Source organism: Vigna umbellata, chromosome 11 (assembly GCF_029865625.1).
Source record: "Vigna umbellata cultivar VRB3 chromosome 11, Vumbellata_1.0, whole genome shotgun sequence".
Classification (NCBI taxonomy): Eukaryota; Viridiplantae; Streptophyta; class Magnoliopsida; order Fabales; family Fabaceae; genus Vigna; species Vigna umbellata.
Window position 1 is genome coordinate 28,649,331 of NC_142175.1, and position 27,933 is coordinate 28,677,263.

General features: G+C 32.5%; 4 protein-coding genes across 6 annotated transcripts; all 4 read left to right on the plus strand.

The window, feature by feature from the left end:
- The first annotated feature begins 1,029 nt into the window (after positions 1–1,029).
- Positions 1,030–4,424, plus strand: LOC148191421 (pyruvate dehydrogenase E1 component subunit alpha-3, chloroplastic-like). The gene is made up of 3 exons (XM_088102343.1): positions 1,030–1,423; positions 2,211–2,991; positions 3,920–4,424. The coding sequence occupies exons 1-3, from the start codon at positions 1,187–1,189 to the stop codon at positions 4,195–4,197; spliced, it is 1,296 nt and encodes a 431-aa protein (XP_087958469.1). The 5' UTR covers positions 1,030–1,186; the 3' UTR covers positions 4,198–4,424.
- Positions 4,425–5,583: 1,159 nt separating this feature from the next.
- On the plus strand, positions 5,584–7,772 carry LOC124841207 (28 kDa ribonucleoprotein, chloroplastic-like). The gene is made up of 4 exons (XM_088101539.1): positions 5,584–6,051; positions 6,595–6,699; positions 6,789–7,094; positions 7,172–7,772. The coding sequence occupies exons 1-4, from the start codon at positions 5,680–5,682 to the stop codon at positions 7,238–7,240; spliced, it is 852 nt and encodes a 283-aa protein (XP_087957665.1). The 5' UTR covers positions 5,584–5,679; the 3' UTR covers positions 7,241–7,772.
- A 4,309-nt stretch (positions 7,773–12,081) lies between these two features.
- On the plus strand, positions 12,082–17,217 carry LOC148191422 (two-component response regulator-like APRR9). Of its 3 annotated transcripts, none has more exons than XM_088101800.1 (9): positions 12,082–12,238; positions 12,427–12,624; positions 13,561–13,722; positions 13,816–13,946; positions 14,081–14,227; positions 14,590–14,695; positions 14,793–15,207; positions 15,898–16,669; positions 16,825–17,217. In XM_088101800.1, exons 2-9 carry the CDS (start codon positions 12,444–12,446, stop codon positions 16,936–16,938), a joined length of 2,028 nt encoding a protein of 675 aa, XP_087957926.1. In that variant the 5' UTR covers positions 12,082–12,238; positions 12,427–12,443; the 3' UTR covers positions 16,939–17,217. The 3 variants fall into 3 exon arrangements, with proteins under 3 accessions (XP_087957926.1, XP_087957925.1, XP_087957927.1); XM_088101799.1 differs by having other exon boundaries at positions 12,184–12,341; XM_088101801.1 differs by having other exon boundaries at positions 12,184–12,341; positions 14,817–15,207.
- A 165-nt stretch (positions 17,218–17,382) lies between these two features.
- On the plus strand, positions 17,383–27,685 carry LOC124841212 (putative prolyl 4-hydroxylase 10). Its single transcript, XM_088101386.1, has 5 exons — positions 17,383–17,732; positions 20,335–20,387; positions 26,807–26,936; positions 27,043–27,230; positions 27,612–27,685. Exons 1-5 carry the CDS (start codon positions 17,383–17,385, stop codon positions 27,683–27,685), a joined length of 795 nt encoding a protein of 264 aa, XP_087957512.1.
- The last annotated feature ends 248 nt before the right edge of the window (positions 27,686–27,933 follow it).

Here is a 27,933-nt window from a genome sequence, read left to right on the forward strand (position 1 = left end):
AAACATATAAATTTTGAATTGAAAATAAATGTTTCATTACGATAAAAATATACTATATTACTTTATTTTTTATAACAAATAATTAATATTTCTAATGAAAATATCATATACTTGTTAATTCCAAAAAAATAATTGTATAAATATTTCTAAAAAGAATTTAAATAAGTCAAACATATTTAACTATTCTTAGACATCATAATTATTAGAATCCACGATTCTTACGTGAAATCTCCCTTGGACCAAACTTTTTTGTAAGTTAAGTTTTTAATAGATATTACTATTTTAATTTTTCGTTTTTAGAAAAATACAAATTTATGGATGCTCTCAACTTAACATTATTTTTTCTTGTTTAATTTATCCATACGCATTCTTTTTTTCATAATAGTAATATATTTATTGGAGAATAAATTTGTCTTACAAAAGAGTGATTATATATATATATATATATATATATATATATATATATATATATATATATATGATTGTTTTCAATTTAAATAAAAGGATTTAAACAATATTTAGTGTGGGGTAAGAGATAAATAACCTATAAATTTCTTGAATACTTCTTAACACGTTTTATTTATGGTGTAAATTTGTTTCTTTTAGTTTACATTACAACAACTTTTATTTTGTAGGATTATTTTTTTAACTGTGTAAATGAGAAGAAATAATTAGGTAAAAATCAATGACAAATATAAGAACAATTGAAGATGTTTGGATGAAAAGGTCTAGAGAAAAAGTGACTTAAAAATATAAAAAATAACTACAATTTTTAAAGTTTTGTTCTTTTGTTCTCCGACCCATGTGCCATTTTAGTTTTTTCCTCACATCCCTCCCATCTTCACAACCAAACATCTTGTTCAAGATGACCATAAAACTCATTAAAAAAAGGAAGCTTAAATTTGTGAATGTAGGAAAAGTTGGTTGGATTTTGTGGTATTCATTAATGTTTGTTTGCAATTAGAGTAGACAACAACATACATAGACATAAAGAAAGTGTCACTCAACCCAACCTTAAAGACGGTTATCTCCAAGTCTCACTCCCTCGTTACCTCCGCCCCTGTTACTTACTTCCTTGTTTCTCCTACTTCTCTTCTCTTCTATAATAAAGCCCACTTTTTTGCTTCTTTTTCGCCTCAATTTGTCACACTGATTCCATTTGGCGTTTTGTTGCAGGGAGACCAAAATGTCTTTCACTGCAACCAAGTTCGCACCCTCTCCTCTTCCTCTCAATTCCACCACCCCCAGATCCAATGACAAGCCTCTCTCTTTCTCCTTCGATCACTCCAAAACCAACCCTTCTTCCTCTTTTCTTGGATCCACTCGCAAGCTTCTTCGCTTCACTGCTCTTGCCAAACCTCGTGCTCAGGCTCGTGCTTCTACCCCTGTTGCTGATGTTCTTCTCCAGCAAACCTCCAATCTGGTGACCCTTTCTCCTTCTTTCTTCATTGAAAAATTCCTGCTTTCGTGGATGGGTATTGGTTCTCTGACATGGGTTTGGTGAAAATAAAAAAAGTTCCGTTTTTTACTCAATTTAGCTCATTCGAGTTGGACCCAGTTTAATTTTTGAGCTGGCTGATTCAAATGTTAATTTTTTTTCATATAAGTTATTATTTGGGTTGCTGTTTATTCTTTTTACAATACTTTGTTACTTAACAGTTCGTTTGGGTTGGAAATCTCAATTTTTTCATTCAATTGAGTTCACTGGAATTGGATCCGGTTTGCTTATGAGCTGCTTGATTCAAATGCCAATGTTTCTTGTTATTAATTTATCAATTGGGTTGCTGTTTTCAGATGTGTGGTTCGACAGACTGTGGTTATATATTTATATTTTACGGCACAAAAACTTAGATGCATTTCTACAAGTGTACTTGGTATTGTTCTTCAATGAGAATTGGAGTTTCACCTCAATTAATAAAGTAGTCCGTGTTCTTTTACCTTTAATGGAAACTTTTGTTACGTGAATTAGCTACGTGAAAATATGATTGAAAAGCAACCAAAAAAATCATCTATGGAATCGCGATGCGGTTAAGTTTTGTCCTATTTTATGTGGGTTTTAGTTGTGTATTAATTGTCTAACTGGCTTCAGAAGTTCAGATGAATGAAAATTGTTGGTGTTGTGCTACTGCTAAAATATGTAAGTTCGGAAATTTTTTGTTTGGGAGTTAGTGTTTTGAGATTATTGCTTTTGTCTGGATTTGTGAGTGCAGCTTATTACTAAAGAGGAAGGGTTGGAGCTGTATGAAGACATGATACTAGGGAGGTTCTTCGAGGACAAATGTGCTGAGATGTATTATAGGGGCAAAATGTTTGGTTTTGTTCACTTGTACAATGGCCAAGAGGCTGTGTCAACTGGGTTCATCAAGCTTCTGAAGAAGGAGGATTATGTAGTGAGCACCTACAGAGATCATGTTCATGCATTGAGTAAGGGGGTCTCCTCTCGAGCCGTAATGAGTGAACTGTTTGGAAAGGCAACAGGATGCTGCCGAGGCCAGGGCGGTTCAATGCATATGTTCTCAAAAGAGCACAACATGCTTGGCGGTTTTGCATTCATTGGTGAAGGAATTCCAGTGGCCACTGGGGCTGCATTTTCGAGCAAATACAGAAAGGAGGTGTTGAATGAGGCAGATGCTGATCAGGTGACATTGGCTTTTTTCGGAGATGGGACTTGTAACAATGGCCAATTCTATGAATGCCTGAACATGGCAGCTCTGTGGAAATTGCCAATTGTGTTTGTGGTGGAGAATAATTTGTGGGCTATTGGAATGTCACATCTCAGAGCAACTTCAGATCCTCAGATATGGAAGAAAGGACCAGCGTTTGGAATGCCAGGGATTCATGTTGATGGGATGGATGTTTTGAAGGTCAGAGAGGTGGCAAAGGAGGCAATTGAAAGGGCTAGAAGGGGAGAGGGACCAACCCTAGTGGAATGTGAAACCTATAGATTTAGAGGACATTCATTGGCTGACCCTGATGAGCTTCGTGACCCTGGTGAGCATTTACTTGGATAATTTCTTCTCTTCGTAGTTCTTAATTTTGAAGTGTGTATGTTGATGTTCCTTTGCACTTCATGTGGTATTTATCTTCAGTGCACTTTGTATAATCATTACAAATTTACTTTGCCATATAGTTTGCTTAACTTGGTCTTAGATGAGTGATATTAATTGATGGAGGAGGTCATGCATTCTAAATTTTGTTAACAGTGTGAAGAGGTATCATACTCAGTGAAGAGAAATATGGCCTAAACAACCAATTTGTCAAACTTTAGTTATTTTTCTCACATTTGGAATAGCATTTTCAAATTTGTTTAAGCTTGGCTCACACAATACATTTCTATTTCTTAGGTACATATTATAATTGAAAGAAAAACTAACAGATTTAAAGCCAATGGTAGTAGAATAGAGAAGAAGTGTTATTAACCTGACTGAGTTTACACAGAATTATTAAAATGGTCTTGATTTAAAGAAAAATACTTGTGTGAATATTGAACCAATTCGTGTAAGGGTATGCATATTCTGATTGACGAACTTCATCAGACTATAACATCCTGTCGGACGGCACCTCAATCTGTTAGATGACAACAATCTGGTCCTCTAACAGATGAAGTTGTCGTCTGATAGTTTGGCTTCAGTTGTTTTTGCTGTCTATTTTCTACCTTAATGTCATTCAAATTACACTGAAATATGATGGTTTTAGGCTTAGTTATTCTAGCATGGTAAATGGGTATCCTTTTAAGATGTTCTCATAAATAATAACTATGTTTTCTACTTACATATGCGTAGTAACCCACCGCAAGTAGTTAGGTGAATACATTTTTATTTCTTGATGAGTTTGAGTAAGCTTTGATAAAGTCTTTTGTTTGTGTATCTTGCTCATAAGTCATAATAGTTACTAATCATAAATTCTTGTGCTCTGGCAGCTGAGAAGGAACACTATGCTGGTAGGGACCCCATCACTGCACTGAAACAATACCTTTTTGAGAACAATTTAGCCAGTGAGCAAGAATTGAAGGCCATAGAGAAGAAAATCGATGAGATTCTTGATGATGCAGTTGAGTTTGCAGACAACAGCCCTCTTCCACCCCGTAGTCAGCTTCTGGAGAATGTGTTTGCTGATCCAAAAGGCTTTGGAATTGGACCAGATGGAAGGTATAGATGTGAGGATCCAAAATTCACTGAAGGCACTGCTCAAGTCTAATCTTTTCTTTCTTTCTTTCAACTTTCAGTTTTGTATCAGTGTTCTTTTCACATGCTTAATTAGTGATGAAATGCTACACAATGTCTAATATAAACAGGATTTGTTCTTTAGGTTGGAAACTTGGCTTTATGTGTCTTACATTTATCATTGTTTGTTGAACTAATGTCAAGAATGATGACAATCTTCATTATAGATCTTCATTGTATAATAAAACTTTTTGTTGTTTCTCTTTGCTCTTGCTTTTTATCAATTTACTGGTGAAATTCCATAGAACTATAATATAGATAGGATCAACGCTTCTTCTAGTGACTGAGTGAATGAGTGTTGTTTCTGTTGTGAATCTTTTCGAAAAATACGATTTTTTTTCCTTATAAATTAGTGAAAGCATTTTTATTAATCAATGTTAAATTGTTGTCAGTTTCACTCCAAATATGTGATTAAAGGTCTATAATGATTGTTGTCTAAATTTACTTGTACTATTTGCAAGAGATTTTTATGGAAGATTTTTAGTTTAATGGCCATGTAAGGTTTGTATAATGTTTTTATACTTTTACTAATAAAAACTTATCGTTTATGCGATTTTAAATAATATAAAGGTTACCATTTATGTAATTTTTTATATATTTATTATAAATTGTTTTACATACAATACTTTTTTATTTATTTATTGAGTGCAAAGTGTTTTTCTTGAAATCCATAATTTAATTTCTTATGCTTTTTTCACAAACATAATCTTATTTAATATTGTTATTTTAAAACTATTTTGGTTAAATTTGAACACAACTCGCAACTATTATGATTCACAAAAAGTTTAGAAGTTATAATTCTTTTAATTTATGAAATCAAAGTATTAAACTAATTTAACTAAATTGAAATTTTTAACCTTTTCAATCAGCACAAAATTAGGTGTAAAATAAAAAGTTTATAAATTATTTAAAAATAATAATTTTTGCATAAATGTTACAATATTACAAAGATATCATAAAAAGTCATAAATATTATATATATTGAATACATTGGTAATTTGTATAATATTTATTGTTATAATTTTAGTATTTATAATATAAAATTTCATCATTTTAATTTTCGATATTAAACTTTTGTTTTTAAGTATTAACATGACAGAAATTATGTTACTGGAGACGCTACCTGATACTACATGTCTGATGAAACCTATCCACTGTGCCAAAGAATTAGAAACCAAAATGATAAAAAAATCACAAACATATTTAAACGAAAATAAAATTTAATCTTTTAATTAAAAAATACTAAAAAGAAATATTCATGAATTATCACTGAAAAACAATTTTGTCAATTAAAACAATTTTCTAATTAGATTTTAGTTTTCATTCTGTACATTTTACTTAGGTTTTTGAGATAGTGTTATAACTTAGGCGCAAGCTTAATTTGTTATCCTCTGTTCTATCTACTGCACTTCTCACACTTTCTCTTTGGGTGGATAAAAGCAAAACAAAACATAAAATGCCACACACCCTTTTTCACACTTTCTTTACACCACCTTCTTCTTCTTATGTGCTACCCTTCAAACTGTACAAACCCCAAGTGAAACGATTCGTTTTACATTTCGGGCTTCCACGGCGTTCCCGCACATCTCCAGAACCTTCATCATCTTCTTCTTTCACTCCGCAGAGGAAAACTAGGGAGGTGGTTGAAGAACGGATTAATGGAGAAGAATCTGTTTACCCTCAAAAAGGTGATGGTTTAGTGGATGAAGAAGATAACGAAAGGCTTGGAAAATCGTGTGAAGTGTACGTGTGCAACCTCCCCAGAAGCTGTGATGCAGCATACTTGCTTGACTTGTTCAGGCCATATGGGACCATTCTATCGGTTGAGGTTACGCTCTTAGCTTCTCTTCCTCTTTTTTTTCTTTAATTACTGTTTCTGTTTTTTAATTTTGTTTTTTCATTATGAATTAGCTCGTCCAATTTATTCAAGAAAAACATGTCTGGTATTTTTGTTTTTAATTTTAGTTTATGTATTATCCAAAGGAAAATAATTCAAAAATGTCACTTTCATTCCTCATTCAAACTTAAATGTTCTTTTATAGTTTTTTGCAAAAATAAGGTGGCATTTATAAATTGTGAATAAAGCTAGTTAGCAAAATATAATTCTGCAATTAAACTCCTAATTAGGAGTGTCTGACAAATGTAACATAAGGAAGAAGTATCTGTGCTCATGTAATAGGTTACAAGATTTTAGTTGTCAAATTTTGCTAGGCCAATTTGAAAACTGTTTATAAAGCAAAATTTCTGGTCATTATCATTATAATCTGAATTCTGACTCAACAATTCAGAAATGATAGGTGAGTGTTATGACTGAGAGTTTGGAATCAACATTAGGTCTTATCTTTATCGTGTTGTACTTGGTTTATTTCAGGTTTGCCGAAATGATGAGACTAATGAAAGTAAGGGTTGTGGTTACGTGACACTGGGATCTGTATACTCAGCAAGAAATGCAGTTGCTACATTGGATGGATCAGTTGTGAAACTCTCTCTCCTTTGCTCGTGTTAGAATCATTATGCATGTCTAGGTGTTTGATTTAGTTTCTTTTTTTCTGTTTTGGACTGAAGGATGTTGATGGGCGCGAAATGAGGGTTAGATTTTCAATTGAGGTGAATTCTAGAAGGAGGGGTTTTAATAAAGCGAACTCTTCCACCAAGAGGATCTTATACTATGAATCTTCTCATAAGCTGTATGTTGGCAATCTTCCTAAGACAATGAGACCTGAACAGCTGAGAGATCACTTTAGCAGATTTGGAAATATAGTTGGTGCCAGAGTATTGCTTGATTTTAAACAAGGGAAAAGTCGAGCCTATGCCTTTCTCTCCTTTCAATTAGAGGCGGAACGTGATGCAGCAATGTCTCTCAATGGAACAGTAAAATCTGCTTTGACCACTTTATGATTTTTGTTTCATTTGTTACTGTTTGTTGCTTAGTTTGATCTTTCTTGCAGGAATTTTATGGCCGAACACTAATAGTTAAAGAGGGTGTTGAGAGGACAGAGCCTTTAACTGAAGCTTAAGTGTCTGCATAACAATGGGAGCAATTTTGGTTTTACTCATGGAGGAAGATTTCTAGTGTGTATAGCTGAGGCACATTTGCGAGGCTTCTACACTAGAAAATGGTCGGTCAAGAAGAGGTGACCCTGTCACTGCGGCAGTTCAGAAAAAATATGCGTTCATTCTATTCTATTTCTCTTGTATTTAAATTGCAATGAGTAATATGAAGGTATTGTTGTTGAGTCAAATTTGTCTTTGAATTTAGCGATGGGATGAAATACTGCTACCATTGCTAGTACACATATTGCAGAGCATTGTGATGTAGAACATGAATAAACTCCACGCAGAGTAAAGCTAGTACATCACGAACAGGTGCCTTACTATAGGTCACAGTAGCATGTGTTAGTGTGTTTAGAAATGGGACTGTTTTTAATCTTGAAACTAATCCCAAAACTATATTGTGGGTAGCCTTCATGAAAAGTGGCATGTAACACAGAAAAAGTGTTTTCTGGACCATTGAAGACGTTTTATTTTATAGTTTCTAGTTTACAGAGAGCTCACGATAGCAACACATGATATTGAGAAATATTGGATGAAAATAAAACAAATAAGAGAAAGTAAAATCCGAAAAAAAAAAAAAAAAATATATATATATATATATATATATATATATATATGTTATTAGTATATACACTAATTGAGTAACCTTTATTTGAATTGACAAAAACACTTTCTCTTAGTTTAATTTAAATAATAACATATATATATATATATATATATATATATATATATATATATATATATATATCCAACTCAATTATCGATGGAGCATTATATCAATTTTTGTTTTTTATTGTTAACTTGTTCTTTTATAAAATATACTTTCTATATATTTATTGAATTGTTAGATAAATTTATAATTGAATTATTATGAATAAATGGTTGCAAAGGTTTTTTAACAAGACTTAATGGTTTTTTTTTTCTATTTGAGATATTTATTCAATGTAATCTCTTAACTTTTTATTCCTAATTCATATCTCATTTTATTTATAAAAAATTAATATAATCTCTTTCAATGTATTAACACGGTTTAGAAGGTAGTCACCTATAAATGACATTCGCTTTCTTCAATCTTTCATTTTATTTTACTTATTTCTTTTGTCTTTATTTCTTCAACTTCCTTCACCTCTTTCATGGTCTTTTTCATTTCTCATCCTTCAATTTTCTGATACCATAACTTAAATTCATGAAAGATATAAAGTTTAAATTAAATGAAAATCCTTTCTTCCCAACTGTTCCACTTTTTATCACCTCCATCAACTCTCTCAGTATCAAGATAAACAATTACTCAAATTCTTCACCACCACATGTTTTCTATTTGGTGTTAATCAATCTTTTGACTTAACTTTCACTCGGACGAGTCTGGTAGCATTTTGGTGTTCTCTTCTTTATGGAATTCCTGGAAGTTGTTTCCTTCTTGTGAATTACATGATTTAAATTAATGTTGGGGTTGAGGATAAGGTTAGGGTTGGGTCAATGTTTGATTTCATCATTGTTTAACAAATTTTCACTAATTGGCGTGATCATGTGTGTTCTTGAAAGATAATTCTTTATGGGAGTTAATCTTGTTGAGGAAGTTTCAATATTTCTTCTTTAGCCTTCAGATCTTCTCCACCAACTAGTTCTTTATTCGAGCATAAAAGTATTGTTATGGTGAGAAAATCCTTGTTGAGTGGTGTAGTCAATGAATCCTTAAAAAGGTTTTCCTAGAGTCATTAACACATAATCACTTTTCAAACAATATCAATAAAGTTTTATCAACTATTTTGAATATTAAAGTATTTAAATAAATAATAAAATAATAGAAATATCACTTTTGAAGAAAGGGAATTAGCATAAAAAGATCAAATAAAATCTAAAAATCCATTCTTTTCACGTGTTCTTTTTTACAAAAACAATACTTTTGTTTCACAGATAGCTTTAATAATATATTAATAATATAATGCTAATCTTACAAATTTACATTGTTATTAGATAACTTATATTATTGCATATGAATTTGATTAAGTGTGAAACTTAGACAAATACTATTATGTGTTTTGAAAACAACGTTAGTTATTATCTTATTTAAAGATTTTCTTTTTTTATCGAGTACCATAAAATCTTAACGCCAATGAGACATAAACAAGTCTATACGAGAGATTAAGATATCATTTTTGACTAAAAACTTAAGGTTCTCCCCCTCAAGTATGAGTCTCTCCACATTGAAACACCTCTCTCTCAAGCAACCATTGGTTTTAATACCATTGGGAGACCATCTGGAGATTTAGCATTAATGGGACATGAAAAAACCCACATAAGAGATTATGATGTCAGTTTCAAATCAAAATATTAAGGAACAGGTTTATGAGACATTCTACTTATATATTGTTCATCTTACTCCTTTTTATCCAATGTCAGACTTTTAACTCACCTTGAATTCCTAACATGATTGATATTTAACCAAGCCAAAGATGGTAGAGATGAAAGAAAGAAAAATCAATTGGGGTTAATCTTTCTAAAAATCCTATCTTTGACATCCATAAAGTTTACTCCCAAAGCGACTTAAGACGTTGAGATCCAACCAAATTTCTTTTGAATTAGTGAAGTCTACAAGAGAAAGCTTGAATGCTGAAAAAGGAGAATGAGAAATTAAAGTTGTTATGTCATGTTTGTAGATAATGCATTTCATTGTAAGAAAAAAAATGAAGGTTGTGGTAGTAGGTCTTCGGAGCCAATTGGTACGTGTTACTACAACAATCTCTCTTTGATCAATTGTTCCACGATAAATTAAACTCTTTGGTTGTGGTTGACCTCTAGTATGTGCACCATGGTATAATTGATGTGGTTTTCAACAATTGTCTTACCAAGAATTAAATTTGTGACATTAACTCAAATATCAATTATTGGATATTTTTAGCAGGGATACACCATGGATATTTGACACTAATGTGCCATAAGAAACCCATGTAAAATATTATTACATCATCTTCAACTCAAAACCTTAACCAATAAATTTGTGGGTGCTTTTTCTTTTACATGTTTCTCTTGCATATATTTTTACCCATTGTGTGACTCTAACTCAAACTTAACTCATTAAATTGTCACTTAAATGTGAGTCTCTTTCACATTGGTTATACTCCCTTAATCAGAACAAATTTTCACCCAGATCATGCCAATACTTATATGAAAGATGACTACCATCAAACTTAAATTAAGTATTGTAGTTGCAAAAACTCTTCATCGTAAGTAGTCAGAGATGTTAAAAGTACATTCCTACACGAGGATATGAAGGAAGACATCTTTATGACACAATTAGAATTTGACGTACAAAACAAGAAGAATCTTGTTTGCAAGTTTCATAAAAGTTTGTATGACTTGAAACAAACACCAAGACAGTGGTGTAAGAAGTTTAATGAGTTATGAATTTTGAGCAACTCTTGATTTCACATATGTGATACTAAGAAATATCTTGAGAATTAGGAAATGAAGAAAATGATTGCCTTTTATTTAGTGACATTGGGAGTGTTATATGTTTTGTTAAAATTCAATCCCTTATTATAAACAAAAGCATATATAACCAAAGTATAATTTTGTCAAAGATTTGATAAGTTCTGAAATTGCCTTTGTTAACGATCTAAATCACAAAATTCAACTAATATGTTAACCAAGATTGTCACAACTAATAAGTTTAGGCTTTATAGTGAGACAAGTAACTTTCAAGGATAATCGATGATGAAAATATTACACTAAGCGATAGTATAAGTCAAACTCTATCTAAAAGAATTACGAATATTGTGGAATTTGGTTTTAGTCTCTCATAATGTCATATAGAGGAATATTGTTCTCTCTGTTGTTATATAAGTAACATATTGTAAAGCTTTTAGATACATCAACATAAAGTACTTCCTAGTATAGTCATGAACTTAGATATATGTATTGTGTAAAACTATGAAAAACTTTGTGTTATTTATTTTCATCTCACATATTTCTTTTGTTTTACTCCTATCAATGGGTATCAAATCCAAGAATTCTATTTCCAATAGGATAATTATTGAAAGGAATATTATTGCATGACATAGGACAAATGGACCCAATCATAATATTTGGATTGTTATGAGTTTAAGTGTTTTGACTATTAATTATAACTTTTGGCCTAATATTAATCATTGGATCCAACCCACATATTGTCTTAAAGCCTTTTATATGAATTGTCTTTTAGCTTACATGTCCCAAATTTTCTTATTTTCACCTAAAATACCATAATGATATTAGAACAAAGTTTATTTTAATGTTTTGGTAAACCCACAACGTTTAAGATTAATGAAAGTGTATTAAAAAACTCAAATATAATTTAAAAATTTAAATATAAATTAAAAGTCTTATATTAAATAAATAAAAATAAAAACTAAACGTCACATAACAAAATTTAACTAATTCATTACATTAAGGTTATAAGTTGAAAAATAATATTATAATTCTTTACACATTTTTCATGACGTCTTGATATTAAAATTTTCGATATTTACTAATATGAAAAAAAAAGAAGGAATATGGATAACGTATTAAAGTGACTGGACTCACAACCAAAAGAAAGGAATGAAAAAACAAATAGATTAAATCTGGGTGACTCCACGTGTCAGTCTGTAGACCACGAGATCAAAGCATTGTAAAATAAAACCAGATATTACTGTACAGAAAAATATCGGCTCTGAGAGAAGATATAAGGACGACAAGTGTCCATTGGGTGGACCCCACGTATGGCGGAAGATCACCTCAAGCGTTGCATATTAAAATAATGGATGGCGGAAACTGCGCCACGTCATCATGGGAGTAGCTATCCACCTTTTGATGATCCAGTGAGAGGGATGGAGATTTTGGTGGGAAGATATTTTTGACGATTTTCGCGGTTGTGGGCGAAAGCTGGTCACCAGTGAATCAGAATCGGAAGCAACTAAAGAAGAAGAAGAAGAAGAAGAAGGGTTTGTTCCAAACAAAACAAATCATTTTTCTCTTTCAAATTTAGTTATTTATTATTATATTATTGTTGTTATTGTTGCTCCTGAAGACGACGACGGTGATGAGGTCAATTTCATTTACTCTGTTTTCTTCTTCTTCGTCTTCCTCGTCGTAACTGATTTGGGGTTTTCTGTTTGGTCGTGGAATGAAGCATGCTTTTGTTCGAGAATGGCTGAGTTGAGTAGTACGATGCAAGAGCACGGGACGGGCAACAATGGCGATCGCTCTGCAGAGGGGGTTCAGTGGGAGAGGTTTCTGCCGCGGATGGTGCTCAGAGTCCTGCTTGTAGAAGCTGATCATTCCACTCGACAAATAATCGCTGCGCTTCTTCGCAAATGCAGTTACACAGGTTGCTTCTTCTTCTTCTTAATTCGGAAGAACCTGTTATCGATTTCGCTGTTTATGTCGTTTTCTTTTGGATAATGTTTGCGGCATTGTATTATTTAACTAGTTGCCGTTAGTTTGCTAAAATTTTGCTTTTGTTCTATCGTTTTGATTATGGTCTATGTAATTAGGTTAAGTGTATAACAGCGGTGATATCCAGAGAATAATTCTATTTAATTTTCCACCTGTTCGATTCGGGTAACGTCATGGATACGTTGGTCAATGTGTTGCTATTTTTTTTTTGTGATAAATTTTATAAAGTTTTTGCAGTTATGATGAATTATGACCTGAGTTTATGAAAATGAGAATCTCTGTTTTCATTCATACATAGGCTTATTTGTCGCTATGTTTAGAGTGTTTAAAACTCAATAAACCTGATTAATTTACCAAGGTTTTTAAAAACAGGCGGCAACCCTGTGCAAGTTCACGAGCATCGATGATCGTAACAGTAGAAGCATAGCAATTAACACGATGAAACTGCAACTCTAACCCGCAATTTAAAATCTTGACTCCCACTGTAATTTTGGTTTTAGTAGAAGTATATTTGGTAATATTTCAATAATCTTTGTTTATCAAGGGGTGTAGTGTAAGATGTTATATATTCTTGATACCCATTTTGTCTCCATCCTTTGAACAAAAAGTGAATAATCCAATTGTTTTAATTTCAGCCTCTTTCGTTTCAAATGATGTATTTATTTGCATTGTATTTCGGGAAGGAAAGTCTGGTAACCGTTTATTATATGTGTGTGTATGTATGTATGTATATATATTTGGTTGGAATATCAAACAATTTATTATTTCAACAAACTCATAATGGAAAACATTATGGATGATCGAATTTCAGCTTGACATTATAATTTTCAGGCTTTACTACTTCATGATAGTTTTCTTTTCCATGTAGTTATTGCGGTTCCAGACGGATTAAAGGCATGGGAGTTGTTGAAGAAGAACGCGTCCGAGCTAGATCTCATAATAACTGAAGTGGATCTGCCAGCAATATCTGGATTTGCCCTTCTTTCTTTAATCATGGAACATGAAATTTGTAAAAACATTCCTGTCATAAGTATGTAAACTTGTTACTTTGTATTTGTATTTTTAGTCTCAATGTTAGATAGAAATGGCTAATGAGCTCAGGTTTATTTTCATCGCTGTGCAGTGATGTCTTCTCATGATTCTGTAAGCATGGTGTTGAAATGCATGCTAAAAGGGGCTGCTGATTTTCTTATAAAACCTATTCGGAGGAATGAACTAGGGAACTTGTGGCAACATGTATGGAGAAGGCACGCTGTACGTCATATTTTTCAATCTTTTTATAGAGATTTTTTGTATTATTTTCTTCTTTTATAATGGCTTGCCCATTTACATATATTTACTTGTTCTTTTTATTTCTTTCCTCTCTCTGCCGTATGCTATTTATTCAGAGTAGCACTACTGCTCCAATTACAACATTTTCACCAAAAAATCTTGAAACTGCCTCCGAAGACAATTCTGCAAGCAATAAATCTAGTGGTTCCGTTGCCTCCTCTAAGGAAAACAACGAATACAGTGAGAGATTAAGTGAGGCTCAAGTAAGTTTCACTGCCTCAATTTTGCGAAATTTGTCTTTTATTGTGATTCTCAGAGTCAATTTTCTTGGAGTTTGGTTTGTTGAGTGTGAAGTGATTGACTTTTAATTTAATTATATTTTATATCTGAAATTCTTTCTACATTTTTCACTCTGCATGGATTGAGTGACATATAAAGACATGCAACCTAAATTTTATTGCACAGTGCATTTACAAAACCACTTCACTTGAAGAAAATATCCTTTCTAGATTAGTTTTGCTTCTGAAATTTCACATAGAAACAGTAAGTTTTGCAAACTCTTGTCTAGAGCACTTGTACATTGCCAATTTTGGATGTTTATAGTACATACGTGGAAACCATGCAGGATGTGCCCCAGCTGAAAAGGTCTAAACAGCAGAAAATTGATTTGAAGTATGAAAAGTTTACCAGATTTGAAAGTGAATCAACTAAGATGGATAATGAAACAAGAGGTATACTAATTTTATTCTACACTTCGATATGAATGTGTTTTTTTGTCTTGTTTTAATGTATTGACTGTTGTGCTATCTGTTAAAACATTTAATGCAGATAATTCAATTATAATTGTATCAGACACTGCAGGGTGCGACAAAACTTTTGAATCGGCAGATTTAAGGCTAGAACAAGACCATGGCTGTGCTGATACTGAAATTGAGGTTGAAATCTTAAAATCTGATTTAGGCATAGGAGATTCTAATATTAGTTCTGAGTTGCATGGATGCAGTGATGAAGGGGTGAAACCTATTAAAGGAGCTATTGACTTGATTGCAACATTTGGAAATCTTCCAAAGCACCCTGATGAAAACTGTAGTCTTAATGGTGGTAATACAACCATGTTTTATGGTGTTACGCAATTGGAACTTTCTTTAAGAAGTGATTTTCCTGGAAGTTCATGTAAACAAGCAAGCGAAGCAACTGAGGAATCTCAAAGATTGAACCATTCAAACACCTCTGCGTTTTCTTGGTGAGTTCTGTGTTTTGTTGTGACTTTTTTGGTTCTTTAAATGACATCTACAATACCGTAAAATCTTTCTTGTAAGAAACTAATTTTGACCAGTGGAAGGAAGTTCTTTGTCGAGTTTTGTTATATTGTTTCTCTCATGTTCTTTTATGTCTTTTTGTCAGTTTGATTTATGCTGTTATAAATTAACATTGTGGTGACAGCTGAACAAATGGTGATTTGGAGTGAAACATAATTTTGAGAGCCTATGATCTATTATAATCTCATGGAAGGATCCAATTCATGGTAAAACTTAGAGCCTTATGCTTCTAAAACCTTAAATACTGAAGAGACCACACAAATGTGCGTGCTTTTGTGCACCGTCATCTGCATTAAGAGGAATTCTTCAATGAGGCTTGTTAAAATAAATTGGATTCTTCATTTTCGAGTTTATAGATCAAATAATCACTTTGTTAAACTAAACAGGTTGGCCCCTCTTTGTTAATCAATAAACTTCTGCACCCTTATGGTTACCCCAACCCCCAGCACCCAAAATTAAAGGCCATGTTTAAGCTTTCACTTGGATGATGTGAAATCAATATCCAATCTTTCATTCTAAATTATGTTTCCTAGTGATCCTTTCAGAAAATCAACTTGCAATAATTCTTTGCGATTGCTCATTTTCTGACGGTGGGTGACAATTTCTATATGCAGGTATAGTAATAGTAAATTGGTGCACCCTCTTTTTCGAACACCATCAATTACATCCGCCGAAGTAAACAACCCCAGTTGGGATTCTCACGAATCCCATAAATTGTCTCGAACTACTTCTGGAAATTGTTGTCAGTATGGTGGCTCAAATAAAAACCTGGAGAATATGATCGGTACGGTCATTGATCAGTATGGACAAGTTAAGCCAAAATTATCAAACAGTCAATGTGGAATGTTACCTGTTTCAGGGGTTGTTTCCGATCTTAAGTCCAAGGGACATGGTAATGTTTTCACTTCAGTGTTCTACGCAACATCTGGTACTCACCCTGTGTGGAGTCCGAAACCAGTCTGCCAGAACGAGAGTTCTCCCTTTCCCACAAGTACCTCCTCCCAGTCCAATCCTGAAAGTCACAACTCTGACCAATATCATGAATATTCCAATGATGCTACATGTCTTAATCAAAATGTAAAGGAAGACACTGATTTGGATCAGGCAAGGCGTGATTCTCCTGCTGCTGATCAGAGTGCTGGTAATAGTTTATGCCATGATGCTTCATATCATGTCAACAGTAGTGCGTATGGAAGCATGGACAGTGGAAATGATGGGCATGCTACTTCAGCTATAGTATCCAAGAACAACCCAGAAGTTTTCAGCGATAGTGTTTGTCATAATTATGATGGGTCTCGAGGCACAGAATCTCATCACACTAGTCAAAGAGAAGCAGCTCTAACCAAGTTTCGACTGAAGCGGAAAGAGCGATGCTTCGAGAAAAAGGTATTACAACCAGCATTGTTATTGTTAGTAAAATGCTAGTTTACTTTAAAAGTATATATGGTAAAGATAAATCTATGACTAGAGTTAGGTTGGAAACTCCTATACCATCTTCTGCTGATGATCTTATTAATAAGAACTCTTAATTTGTTGTAAAGGTTCGATATCAAAGCCGGAAAAGGCTGGCAGAGCAGCGTCCTCGGGTCAAAGGGCAGTTTGTTCGCCAAGTACACAATGATCGTCCAGTTGCTGATGCCGGTGGTGATTCATGAAATTTGTTTTTTAATTTACTTAGGCTACCTGTAGTATTAAACTACTGCTGACTGTAACACCGATTGCGTCAACAAGGATTAGCTGTAGGTTGGTTTGGTTTCTGTGTGTTGGTGGAATCTGTTTATCGTGAAGCATTAGACAAAGTAAGAGTAGGCCAGTAGGGAGATAACTAAAGGGCAGGGTCATTTATTCTATGGTGTTTCCTTCTGAATTTATATTTGTACTGCCGCTTGCAAAATTAGGATTTTGTAATATTTAGCGGGATCGATTTGGTTTTACCCTGTGTATATGATTTCTTGGTTAAATACTTGTATGGGTCTGTAGTTACATAGTTTGTAGGTTTCAGTTTGAAAAAAAAAAAAAATCCCTCGAGAATCTCTGGTTTTACAGTTGAAGGATCGTTCTTTGCAATCGATTGTTGAGCATGGTTTTAAACTCACATCATGCAGTTGCCCTATCTATTTCAGTTTGCAACCATTACTGACATTAATTCTCTGTTTACTCGATACATAGCAATAAGTGCCAAGGTAAGATTGCATACCTGTAAGTCTCCGTGCCACTTGGAAGGTGGTGGTAACCTGGGTGAGTATATGAATTATGGCTTGAATACTGTATGGTTCCCTCGCATGTTCATGTTCATGTTCTACAGTTTTCTTTCCTCGTCTCTAATGAAGAGATTGGAACGCAGTTTATCTGAAATGCCGAATGTTAATAAAGACAAAGAAAGCAGTTTCATAGTGGCTACATGGTGGACGATTGACTGCGGCTGTGGATACATTGACATTGAAGAGTGGTCCTTGATGAAACCAGCACATGGACTTGTACAGGAAAAGCATCAATAATGTGCACTTGTGGGACACCATAATGTCTAGGATGATGTGGGACTGCAAGACGCAATCATCCAAACTCCAAACTCAAAATAGTAATGAAGACACGTTAGCAATAATCGGCACATCATGCAGAAGCTTCACAATTAATTTTGTCCATACATTTCCGAAAGGGTTCAGATCGAGCCACATCACCTTCTTCGGCTATTTTATTGCTGATCCAAAAGAAAAAAAAAATTGGCTATTCTTTCTTCATCATTGGCAGTTCTATTACTATATCACTCTTAACATTTTGCTTCTTTCTGTAAAATAAATTAAGGAGCGTTCGGTAGTACTGAATTTTTTAGTTTTTTTTTTAATTCATCTGGTCCATCTTCTAAAAATAACAATTCGCGTAAACTAGGTTCTCCATAAATGTTTTTTAGTGAAGTTTTTCACAAGAGACATGCCTACCCGAGCCATGGCAATTTAACCTTTTTTAGTTAAAATTAAGCGTTTATTTTTATTACTGTTTTTTTTATCGGCGATAAAGATTAAATAAATGAGGAAGTATTTGAGGTATACAATTTATTACCGTGTTTATTACTGTTATTAAATAGTTAAAGAGTGATAAAATTATCATTTAAAAAAAAAATTAAAATCCTTAATTGGTTTTGAACCTGAACTAATGAAAGGTAATCATGATAATATTTGTACAGTGAAAAATGAAAATTTTCTTAAGAAAAATTTAGATTGTGGTGTGCAAGTAAATTTGATTTCTTGGTTTGTATGTCTTCTTTGGAGGATATCACTTCCATTATGAATATTTCATAGATGACAAAGTGAATCAACTCAACCCGTTCTAACCCGGTCCATCTTGTTTCGTGAGTTGGTCCTTGGATCACTACCCATTTTGACACTCTTATTTGCAGGGTTTATAACAATTAGAGATTCAATTTATAACGACAACTCATAATATTTGATATGTAAGGAGACTTGTTTTGTAGATAAATTAAAAATAACTTTTAAATGGACTAATATGTTTGGTGAGAGAGAATATTTTAATACTGAAGAGGATCCGACTTAGATTACAAGGAAACTTAATAAATATAGACTAAAGAAAGTTAACACTAAATCTTCCAAAACAAAAACTTATAAAAATTAAAGATATTTTTTGAAATGTGAAAGTACGAACTAATAACAAAATTTTTAATATGTTGAGAAATGCCTTTTTTTTCCTAGTATATAGAGCTTAAAGTATGAAATAATTTTAAAATTATTAACTTTTTTTCATAAAAAGTATTATTTTTTACTTTGCACGAGATAATTTTATGTGATTTTTTTACATTTTTTTTAATAAAATCTTAATGTAATGACAATGATGTATAACATAAATAAATAGAAAGGGTTAGTTTCACACTTAAAAATACATCCATTTAACACTCTTTTAATAATATAATAATATATTATACTTTTAAATTAAAATTAATATAAATATAATTAAAATGTTATTATTTTAGAATTTTAAATGAGTGTATTTGTTGTGATGTTAAAGTATCGTGTCCATACTAATGTTATTAATGTTAACTAAAAGTTTAAATATTCTTTTGATCCTGGTCCACTCTCTTTAATGTGAAACTCATTATTTTTGGATATTCATTATGATTCCTATTTTTGTAAATTATTTTCATTTTTGTAAATTATGTTCAATTTGGTCTCATTGCGTGTCATGTGTTAGTTCATATTTTGTTTTTTAGATTTTTTCTTAATTTAAAAAAAGTTGTCCATGATTCAAGTCAACATTATGTCACATGAAAATGTCAATACTACATGTCAAGTTAGTATCAATGTCATGTGTCAGTGTACTGTATTCAATTAAGTCAAAGTTTTCATTATGTTTGTTCAATTTACTCCCAAATTTCATTTGTTTTGTTTAATTTAGTCTCAATTTTAAATTTTAGAAGGAAAATTATTTATTATTTTTAAATTAGATGAATTCTTTTTCATTATTTTTAATATTGAAAAGAATATTTTTAATTATTTTTTAAATTAGAAGAAAAATTCTTCATTATTTTTAAAATTAGAAGGAAATTTCTTCATTATTTTTAAAATTAAAAGGAAAATTATTCATTATTTTTAAAATTAGAAGGAAAATTCTTCATTTTTTAGAATTAGAAGGAAAATTCTAATTTATTTCTAATAGTAGAAGGAAAATTATAATTTATTTTTAAAATTAAAAGGAAAATTATTTATTGTTTTTAAAATCAAAAGAAATTTTTTCATTATTTTTAAACCAACTATAACCCTATTTTTTACATATAAAAAAATATCAAACATAAATCTAATAATTATATTCCAATTGTAAGGGCCTGTAAATTTATAAAAGGGCCTTTGGGCCTTATGTGGGGCAGCCAGACCCATCAAACTAAGGCCAACTTGACCTTAGGAGGGGCTCTTCAGAACCCATTTTCTTCCCCTGAACTTCATTTCTCCTTCTCTCTAAAACTCTCATGCCCTAAACTCTCTCTGTCTTCTCTCTAGATTTCCAGCTCAAAGAACCGTAGGAATTTGATTTTTGTGTTGCCCAAGCATCCGCGACGTAGAGAGCTCCATTTCTACCGAACATTTCTTCATTCCGACTGGTAAGTCGTTTTCCCGTCTCCTCCACTGTTTTTGGAACCTAGGGCATGCCACTCTACTGGTTGCATGCAGCTGGTAGCTTGTCCTTTTGTTTTCTCTGTCCATCCCAGCTCTAAGAGCGATTTCCATCACATTTTTGGTGGTTGTAGGGCACTGTTTAGGTTATTGCTGTGAGGTACTGTTAGAGCGTTCTAGTGGGTTGTGCTGCTCAACTTCAAGGTAAGGGGAGCTAGATCTTGCTTTCTGTTCTGTAGATTAGGGTGTGCATGAGATAAATTGTTGTTTGATGTGGGGAAATAACGTATGTATGGATTGTTATGTATGGGTGTTGTTTGTACTGGAATTGAAAATGTTGTATGTGAACTCGATTGCTCAAATGCTTGTCTAATAGTGAATCTGTGGAATTGTACGTATGAATTGGTATGGATAAGGTTTGAGACTGATATTGAATGGCTAGATGAAGTGAAGTCTTCTAAATAGGTGATTAGAACAACACTTAAGTGAATTAGGGTGTTTAGGGTCTTATTAGAGAAACTAAGGTGGTCAAATTGAGAATGGGGCATTACAGATCATTCTGGTCAGTTTAGGTGGTTTAGGCAAGTCAATTGGGACCTAATTAGACCCCTAAAATGGTCAAAATCAGACTCAAGGTGGTAGAATTATATTTGAGCCCCTAGGTTGAGAGATTTTCAGTTTTCAAGTATAAATCAATGCATAAACACTTTAAAAAGATGTTAGGAAGGGTTATAATCAGTTAGGCATGTTTAATTCAATATATACTTCGAGTTGGGGGTGTTAGAAGTTCACCAAAATGGTTAGAATGAGTTTGGAGTGGTAGAGTTGTGCAAATCTGCAGAATTTCATTGTGCAGATTTTGCACATTCGTAGAGCGAAGCCTTTCGCTCAGCGAGTCACCCTGGCGAGGTGCTCTCTGCCAGGGCATTCGCATAGCGACTCTGTGCGCGATGCGAATTATAACAGAGGGTTGCTCTCTGTGTTATAAGTCGCGTAGCGAATGTAGTCGCTTTGCGACTGTTGCTAACCTGGAAAATTAGCCAAATTAGTTCGAATAGCGAATTAGGGACGCTATGCGAGGGTTTAGTGACTGATAATGGGTATTAGAATTTTAGTTTAGCATAGTGCACAAACTTGGTGCGCTATACGAATTTTAGTTGTCCTCTTGTCAGGAAAATTCGCCCAACGCATTAAGGGTGGTGCGCTGTGCGAATTTTTGCTGTCTTGTCTTGCACCCTGGTGCGCTGTGCGACCTGGTTTAGTGAGTTTCACATTTTTCCTCATCTGTTTGAGCTGTTTGATGTTGTTTGACTGCCAGGATGTATGTATGTCTATATAACTGATTTGGGTGACTTGATTTTGCAACATGATTGAGGGTATGTTGTATTGTGTGTGAATTATAGTTTGGAAGTATGTATGAAACAAAGTTGTGATTGGCGTAAGTGTAACAGTATGGTTGATGGACGTAATTCCATGGATCTCAAAGGGAGGTCACATAGTGGTGCCCTATGTTATGGACGTAATTCCATGGATCTCAAAGGGAGGTCACATGGTGGTGCCCTATGTTATTGGATGTAATTCCATGATCTTCAAGGAGAAGATTCATGGTGGTGCCCTGAATGTTTAGAATGATTTGCATGGTAGCTCAGTCTTGGGGGTTTTCCTGACGCTCCAATGGTCTTTCATTCTCAAGCAGAGATGATTGATCCATGTGGTGAGGAGTAGTAGGAGGTCCTAGTCTTGGAGGCTTCCAGTATGCTCCAGGGCGTGGAACGGACTAACCTCATGAGTGTGGTAGGGTGGAACCCATTGGCAACGACTTTGCAAAGCAGTAGAGGCCACTACGAGTGCATAACCCGCCATAGCTCGACAATCATTCTAGTCCGGACGAGTCGGTTTATAACGCAACAAGTCTTGTAATGTCATTTACCATGTTTTGAGTGAACTATGCATGTTGTGTGTGATTGTATAACATGATTTTTGTATATCTAGCTCACCCTTCTTCTTGTGTTTGTCTGTTATTGTGTCGTGTTTCTGTTGCAATGATCATCCACTTGGATGTGAGCAGAGGTGGATGAGGTACCCCTGGAGCAGGCCCTGGATGGTGATGATGCTGCAACTTAGTTTGTTTAGGATTTCTTAGTTAAGTTATACTATCTTGAAATACTCTTACGGGTGTTTAAAGTTTTAAATTATAGTCATTTTTGGGATGACTGTAATTATTAAGACTTTAGCTACAAGTTTGACTCCTAACTGTTCTCCTATATCAGAATTGTGGACTACCATAATATATATTTGTTATATTTTTGGGATGTTACACCAATAATACAGATAGTGTTGGTTTAAAAATAATAAAAGAAATATTTAATAGAAACGTGAATTTTAATAAAAATTAAAGTTGGTCTTAGTTTAAAGAGGAACAAAATTGGAACTGAATTGAACAAAATTAACAAAAATTGGGACAAAATTAAGGAAAATTGAAACTAAATTGAATATAAGACTTCGACACATAACATTGGCATTGATATTGACTTAATACATGACACTAACACTTGACATGTGACCCTAAGATATTCGCATAGCACATGATTGATTTGATAGGTGGACAATTTTTTTAAATTAAGAAAAAAAAAATAAATAAAACTTAAAAAAATCACAAACGGAAACATGGCATACCCTCTTTTAACAATTTAGATAAAATAATAAAAAATGACTAAATTAAATATAATTAACCAGAATAAAAACCAATCAACAAAATAAATCTCACATTAAATAAAATCACGAAAATAATAACAAAAATAATATTTAAGTCTTAACTAAGTATCTCTCCTACAGCCTAGTTTACGTATATTAAACTGAATTTTATTTGGTTTCAATTTGATAATTTAATAATTCAATATTTCAATTCTAGCATTTGAGTAAATTAATTAATTAAGATTCTTAAAACTTATCTGCTGACACAACAAATTATTCAACACAGCTTTTGCGTTTAATATTTGAATTGAATTCAACATTACCTAGTTAAGATGAGTTTATGGTAATTAATACATGTTTTCAATGCTATCTTGCATTGGTTATTCTCTAATTTAAGGTTGCAAACAAATCAGATCGAGTCAATTTGTTGAGAGTTGTCTGCTTGTAAAATAACTTCTTTCCATCAATCATAATTACAAACTTGAGTTTGATATATTAAAAAAATATTAAGCTTGACTTTGTAACTTAATTAACTTTATTTTTATGAAAACTTTCTTAATTAAATTGTTTTTCAAGTTTAAAAATATAGTATCTTTAATTATTTAAATATTAATATCTCCTAATAAAATATATGTATAAATTCTCAGAAAAAATTATTCATATATTAGAAAAGAAGTTACTGTTTATATAAGTGCAACTCAATATATACGAATTATAATACAACATATATAATTTGTAAATCAAGTGTGTTAGCATCTAAATAAAACCTAAATAACACTATATTAAAAAATAATTAAATATATAATATATAAACAAGTTATGTCAATCTTTAATGTCAAATTTTTAAAATTAAAATTTAATTTATTTGATTAATAAAATCTAACTTAAAGCTGAAATTTTTTTTTATTTTTCAATTTAATAAACCACAATTTGTAAATTAATAATTTGTGACTAAATACTTTACCAATAATTTGACTGATTTACTCTACTTTCTAAGGTATATAATGTTGAACTTGTTCATTATCATTTATTTGTTTAATTCATATCATTGACCCAAATTTGACACTTCCAATGGGATAACTGGTTTTATTTTGTATAATGCATTAAATTCATTTGTCCTTTCTGCATTAAATCATTCTGTCTTTTAAATGTCAATAACTATTGATCAATTATTTCTTGTTGAGGTGTCTGTGATTTGGGATCACAAGAGAATAAGTGAATAAATGCAACCCTGTCCAGATGCATGCAAATCTCCTTCGATCCACGTTTAAGTTGTTCTTTTCATGCATTAATGATTGAACCTTCAAAATGCATAAACACTTCATTTCTTTTATAAAATAATTGTCACATGACTACGAATTTTATACTTTTAGTATAAAATTATTATTTGTTTAATTTATTCTCAATTTAATTAAATGTTTTTATTTTCAATTAAAAATTATGATCATTTTTCAATATCAAGTTTGATTAATATTTAAAAAATATTCTTATATATGATTTTTCATTAAAATGTTAAGTTAGCAGTATTGTTTTTTTTTTCTTTCAATTTGAAGTTATATTAATTTTGTTTGGTTTAATATGCTTTTAGTTTCTATATTTGTGAGAGGATTTAATGTTTTTTCTCGGACTATTTTCTTGATGAGATTCTTATATATTTTTGTTTTAAAGAAAACTCAATGTGATCGTTTTTGTTAAATCAATTATTTCTTTCATTTTTGTTTTTAAAATTGAATAATAAATGCATAAAAGGAGGATTGATTGTATTAACATATGGCAATTCCATTAAAATAATTTTTTTAATTATTGAAAAAATATTATTGATGACAATAAATTTATTGGTGAACTCAAATTTATCTAATAGATTTTTCTGTTGGATTTCACATTTTAATTTAGAGTTCTTACGTAGACATGAAATCAATCTGTAAAATCTTTTGGTACATTATAACTATTATTATTGATAAATATTTTCATTGATACATTATCATCATAATTATTGTCAATCTCATTTCATCAGTAAACATGTTACAATTTAAAAGACAAATTTCTCACCCAAACGAAATGTGTATTAAGGGAAGATGAGTGAGAAAAGGATGAAGTGGAGGAGGAGGACGGCACGACAATGACTCTACGGTGATGCAAAAGCTTGCTGGTAACGTGTGCGTTGACATTGATGATCATGAGTGGTGTGTAGGTGTAGGATATCAGTAAGAGTGATTGTCAGGGTTAGAGAAGGAGGTGGAGAAAGAGGAAGAGAAATAATACGAGGAGAGAAGGATGAGTCAATGAATAATTATTTGTTGTGTTTGGATATATTTTTTATTCTCTATAGTTGGGGAAGAAACTCAAAATTATTTACAACTATTTTTCCCTTTTGTGCATGTTAAGTTAATTATGTGTGAATTTGAACTGTTAGAACTCATGTTCGAAATCATCTTACTAATTCAAACACTTATGCTTGGACATGAGTGACGGGAGATAGATGAAAAAAAATATAGAGAGGATATAAATGTGTGAAATACTTTTTGTACAAGTTGTGAATTTAACTGGCATAAAAAGTGGTACTTTCTATACTAATTCTAAAAGTTTTTTTATACTGTTTGTATCTATATTGGTTTTGAAACCGGTATAAAAAATCTTTTTAATTAGTATAAAAAGTCTTTCTTTCACTAGTGAAATTTCTACCTCCATCGATAAACATTTTACCAATGAATATTTGTCTATAAATAAACACAATTTATTAACAAATTTTTGATATTGCCAGTAAATAACACTTGTTGATAATATGTAATTTTTTTAGTCATCTTTAAAGTTAATTAATAGGCTTAAATGCTTACTTCGTCCCCATGTTAAGGGGTGAATTTCTGTTAGTACCCGATTTTAAAAATGCTTCTATTTTATCTCAAAGTAGTATAAATTGTATCAATTAAATTCCTTCCGTTTACTTTTTCTTCTCTCTCCTCTGCATTTCCTGCAATGTTCCAGCTTTTTTTCTCTCTCTTCTTCCTCACATCAAATTCAACACAAACAAGAGAGAGAAACATGAAACCCAATGACAACGTGCCAATACTGACCAAGACAGACTCCGAGGTTAGCAGCCTCTCCCAGTCCTCACTGCCCCGCTCTCCTCGCCGACCCGTATACTACGTCCAAAGCCCTTCCCGTGAGTCCGCCTCCACCCGCTTTTTTGGCTCCCGCAAGAGCAGCTCCACCAACCGCATGGGCCCATGGAGGCCCTGAAAGGACCACTTCCTGTATAGTTGCTACTCTTCCCCATTCAGAATGGGAGTTAAGATTAGGAGGATATTTCTTCTTTTGAAGAATTTATTTAATGCCTTTGATGGTTGTTGTGGAAAAGCATAATAATATTGTGCAAAAAGGAAATTGTTCTGTATATACGGGGATGGAGATCATAACCAGAGTATTTTTGAATGTCATGATAATGTTGTCTCAGTACGTTTATTTTTGTTATAATCAGAGATCATGACTTGGGAAGTCATGGGGCAAATGGAAACACAGGAGGTCCTAGCAGGGTTTGGACACAGGAGTCCGATGAACATATGCCTTGCTGGACTAAGGACCACTGTGTATTAATACATTATGCATGTGTATTTGTCAAAACATTTTATGTTTGTTAATAACATTTCTAATCCGTGGGCCTGATTTGACTATTTATTTTTTCTCATTTACTATTGCTTAAATTTATCATATTCAGAAAATGGAGAAGGACTTCAAATTCTTCATTACGAAGTAGGGAAAAAATACGAGCCTCACTATGATTACTTCCTTGATGAGTTCAACACTAGGAATGGAGGCCAACGTATTGCTACAGTCCTTATGTACCTGTAAGTTGTCATTGTCTTTACAAATTATGTTCTTGCCTGTGGTTTCTAATGGATTTTAGATTGAAACATGATATTTCACTTTGTTTTTTCTTTGCTTAATCTGCAGTTCAGATGTTGAAGAAGGTGGTGAGACTGTATTTCTTGTAGCAACTGCAAATTTTAGCTCTGTGCCATGGTGGAATGATTTATCCCAATGTGCAAGAAAGGGTCTGTCCGTGAAACCAAAAAGGGGAGACACTCTGCTATTTTGGAGCATGAGGCCTGATGCCTCATTAGATCCATCTAGTTTACATGGTTAGAAACTCTTCATAATTGTCACCAAATGAGCTGTAAATACAGATTGTTACTATAGCGCGTTAAGTTCAATTTATCCATATTTTACACATTCAATTATGAGCCATTTTTCTACATTTAGGCTCTGCTTGGTGTATGCATTTGTTGCTGCGTTTATTCTTTTGCGTGCTTGCTCTATTTCAGGCCTCTGAGAAAATTATAATGAATATGTTATGTATGAACCATATGTTGAGAATATTCTTGCCATCTCATTCCATAATTTTTTCTTGCCACTTGTGGAAATTAAAAGCCACACGACACAGTGTTCTATTCTCACAATTTCTTTTGGTTCCTTGAAGGCAATGACTAGTAAATTAATTTAAATTTTATCATTGCTCCCAAGTGGTTATCCAGTAATTAAAGAAAATAAATGGTCTTCGATAAAGTGGATGCATCTCCATGAGTACAAGGTTTAAGCCATCGTCTTTGTAGGTACTTCTAGACACCAATTATGAACGTATTCTTCTCTTGTAAATAGTCACATATGATCTAAGATAACTTTCAGATGAAAATTCGTCTCCCCCCTTTTTCTAGACCGGACTTCCCAATTATATATAAATAATATATTTGCTATGTACCAAAAAAAAAATAGTCCAGGGAAGGTCAACCATTGTTTCTCCAAAAACAATTTTTTGCCTTGGTTTGCAAGCATATCTCATCGTAT

Coding starts and splice junctions, on each gene's coding strand:
- LOC148191422 (XM_088101800.1), top strand. CDS start 12,444: ATGGCTGAGTTGAGTAGTACGATGCAAGAGCACGGGACGGGCAACAAT. Junction 15,208..15,897: donor AACACCTCTGCGTTTTCTTG/GTGAGTTCTGTG, acceptor TTCTATATGCAG/GTATAGTAATAGTAAATTGG. Junction 16,670..16,824: donor AGCGATGCTTCGAGAAAAAG/GTATTACAACCA, acceptor TTTGTTGTAAAG/GTTCGATATCAAAGCCGGAA.
- LOC148191421 (XM_088102343.1), top strand. CDS start 1,187: ATGTCTTTCACTGCAACCAAGTTCGCACCCTCTCCTCTTCCTCTCAAT. Junction 1,424..2,210: donor TCCAGCAAACCTCCAATCTG/GTGACCCTTTCT, acceptor TTGTGAGTGCAG/CTTATTACTAAAGAGGAAGG. Junction 2,992..3,919: donor TGATGAGCTTCGTGACCCTG/GTGAGCATTTAC, acceptor GTGCTCTGGCAG/CTGAGAAGGAACACTATGCT.
- LOC124841212 (XM_088101386.1), top strand. CDS start 17,383: ATGCAGTTGCCCTATCTATTTCAGTTTGCAACCATTACTGACATTAAT. Junction 20,388..26,806: donor ACATTTCTTCATTCCGACTG/GTAAGTCGTTTT, acceptor TATCATATTCAG/AAAATGGAGAAGGACTTCAA. Junction 26,937..27,042: donor GCTACAGTCCTTATGTACCT/GTAAGTTGTCAT, acceptor CTTAATCTGCAG/TTCAGATGTTGAAGAAGGTG.
- LOC124841207 (XM_088101539.1), top strand. CDS start 5,680: ATGCCACACACCCTTTTTCACACTTTCTTTACACCACCTTCTTCTTCT. Junction 6,700..6,788: donor CTACATTGGATGGATCAGTT/GTGAAACTCTCT, acceptor TTTGGACTGAAG/GATGTTGATGGGCGCGAAAT. Junction 7,095..7,171: donor CAATGTCTCTCAATGGAACA/GTAAAATCTGCT, acceptor TCTTTCTTGCAG/GAATTTTATGGCCGAACACT.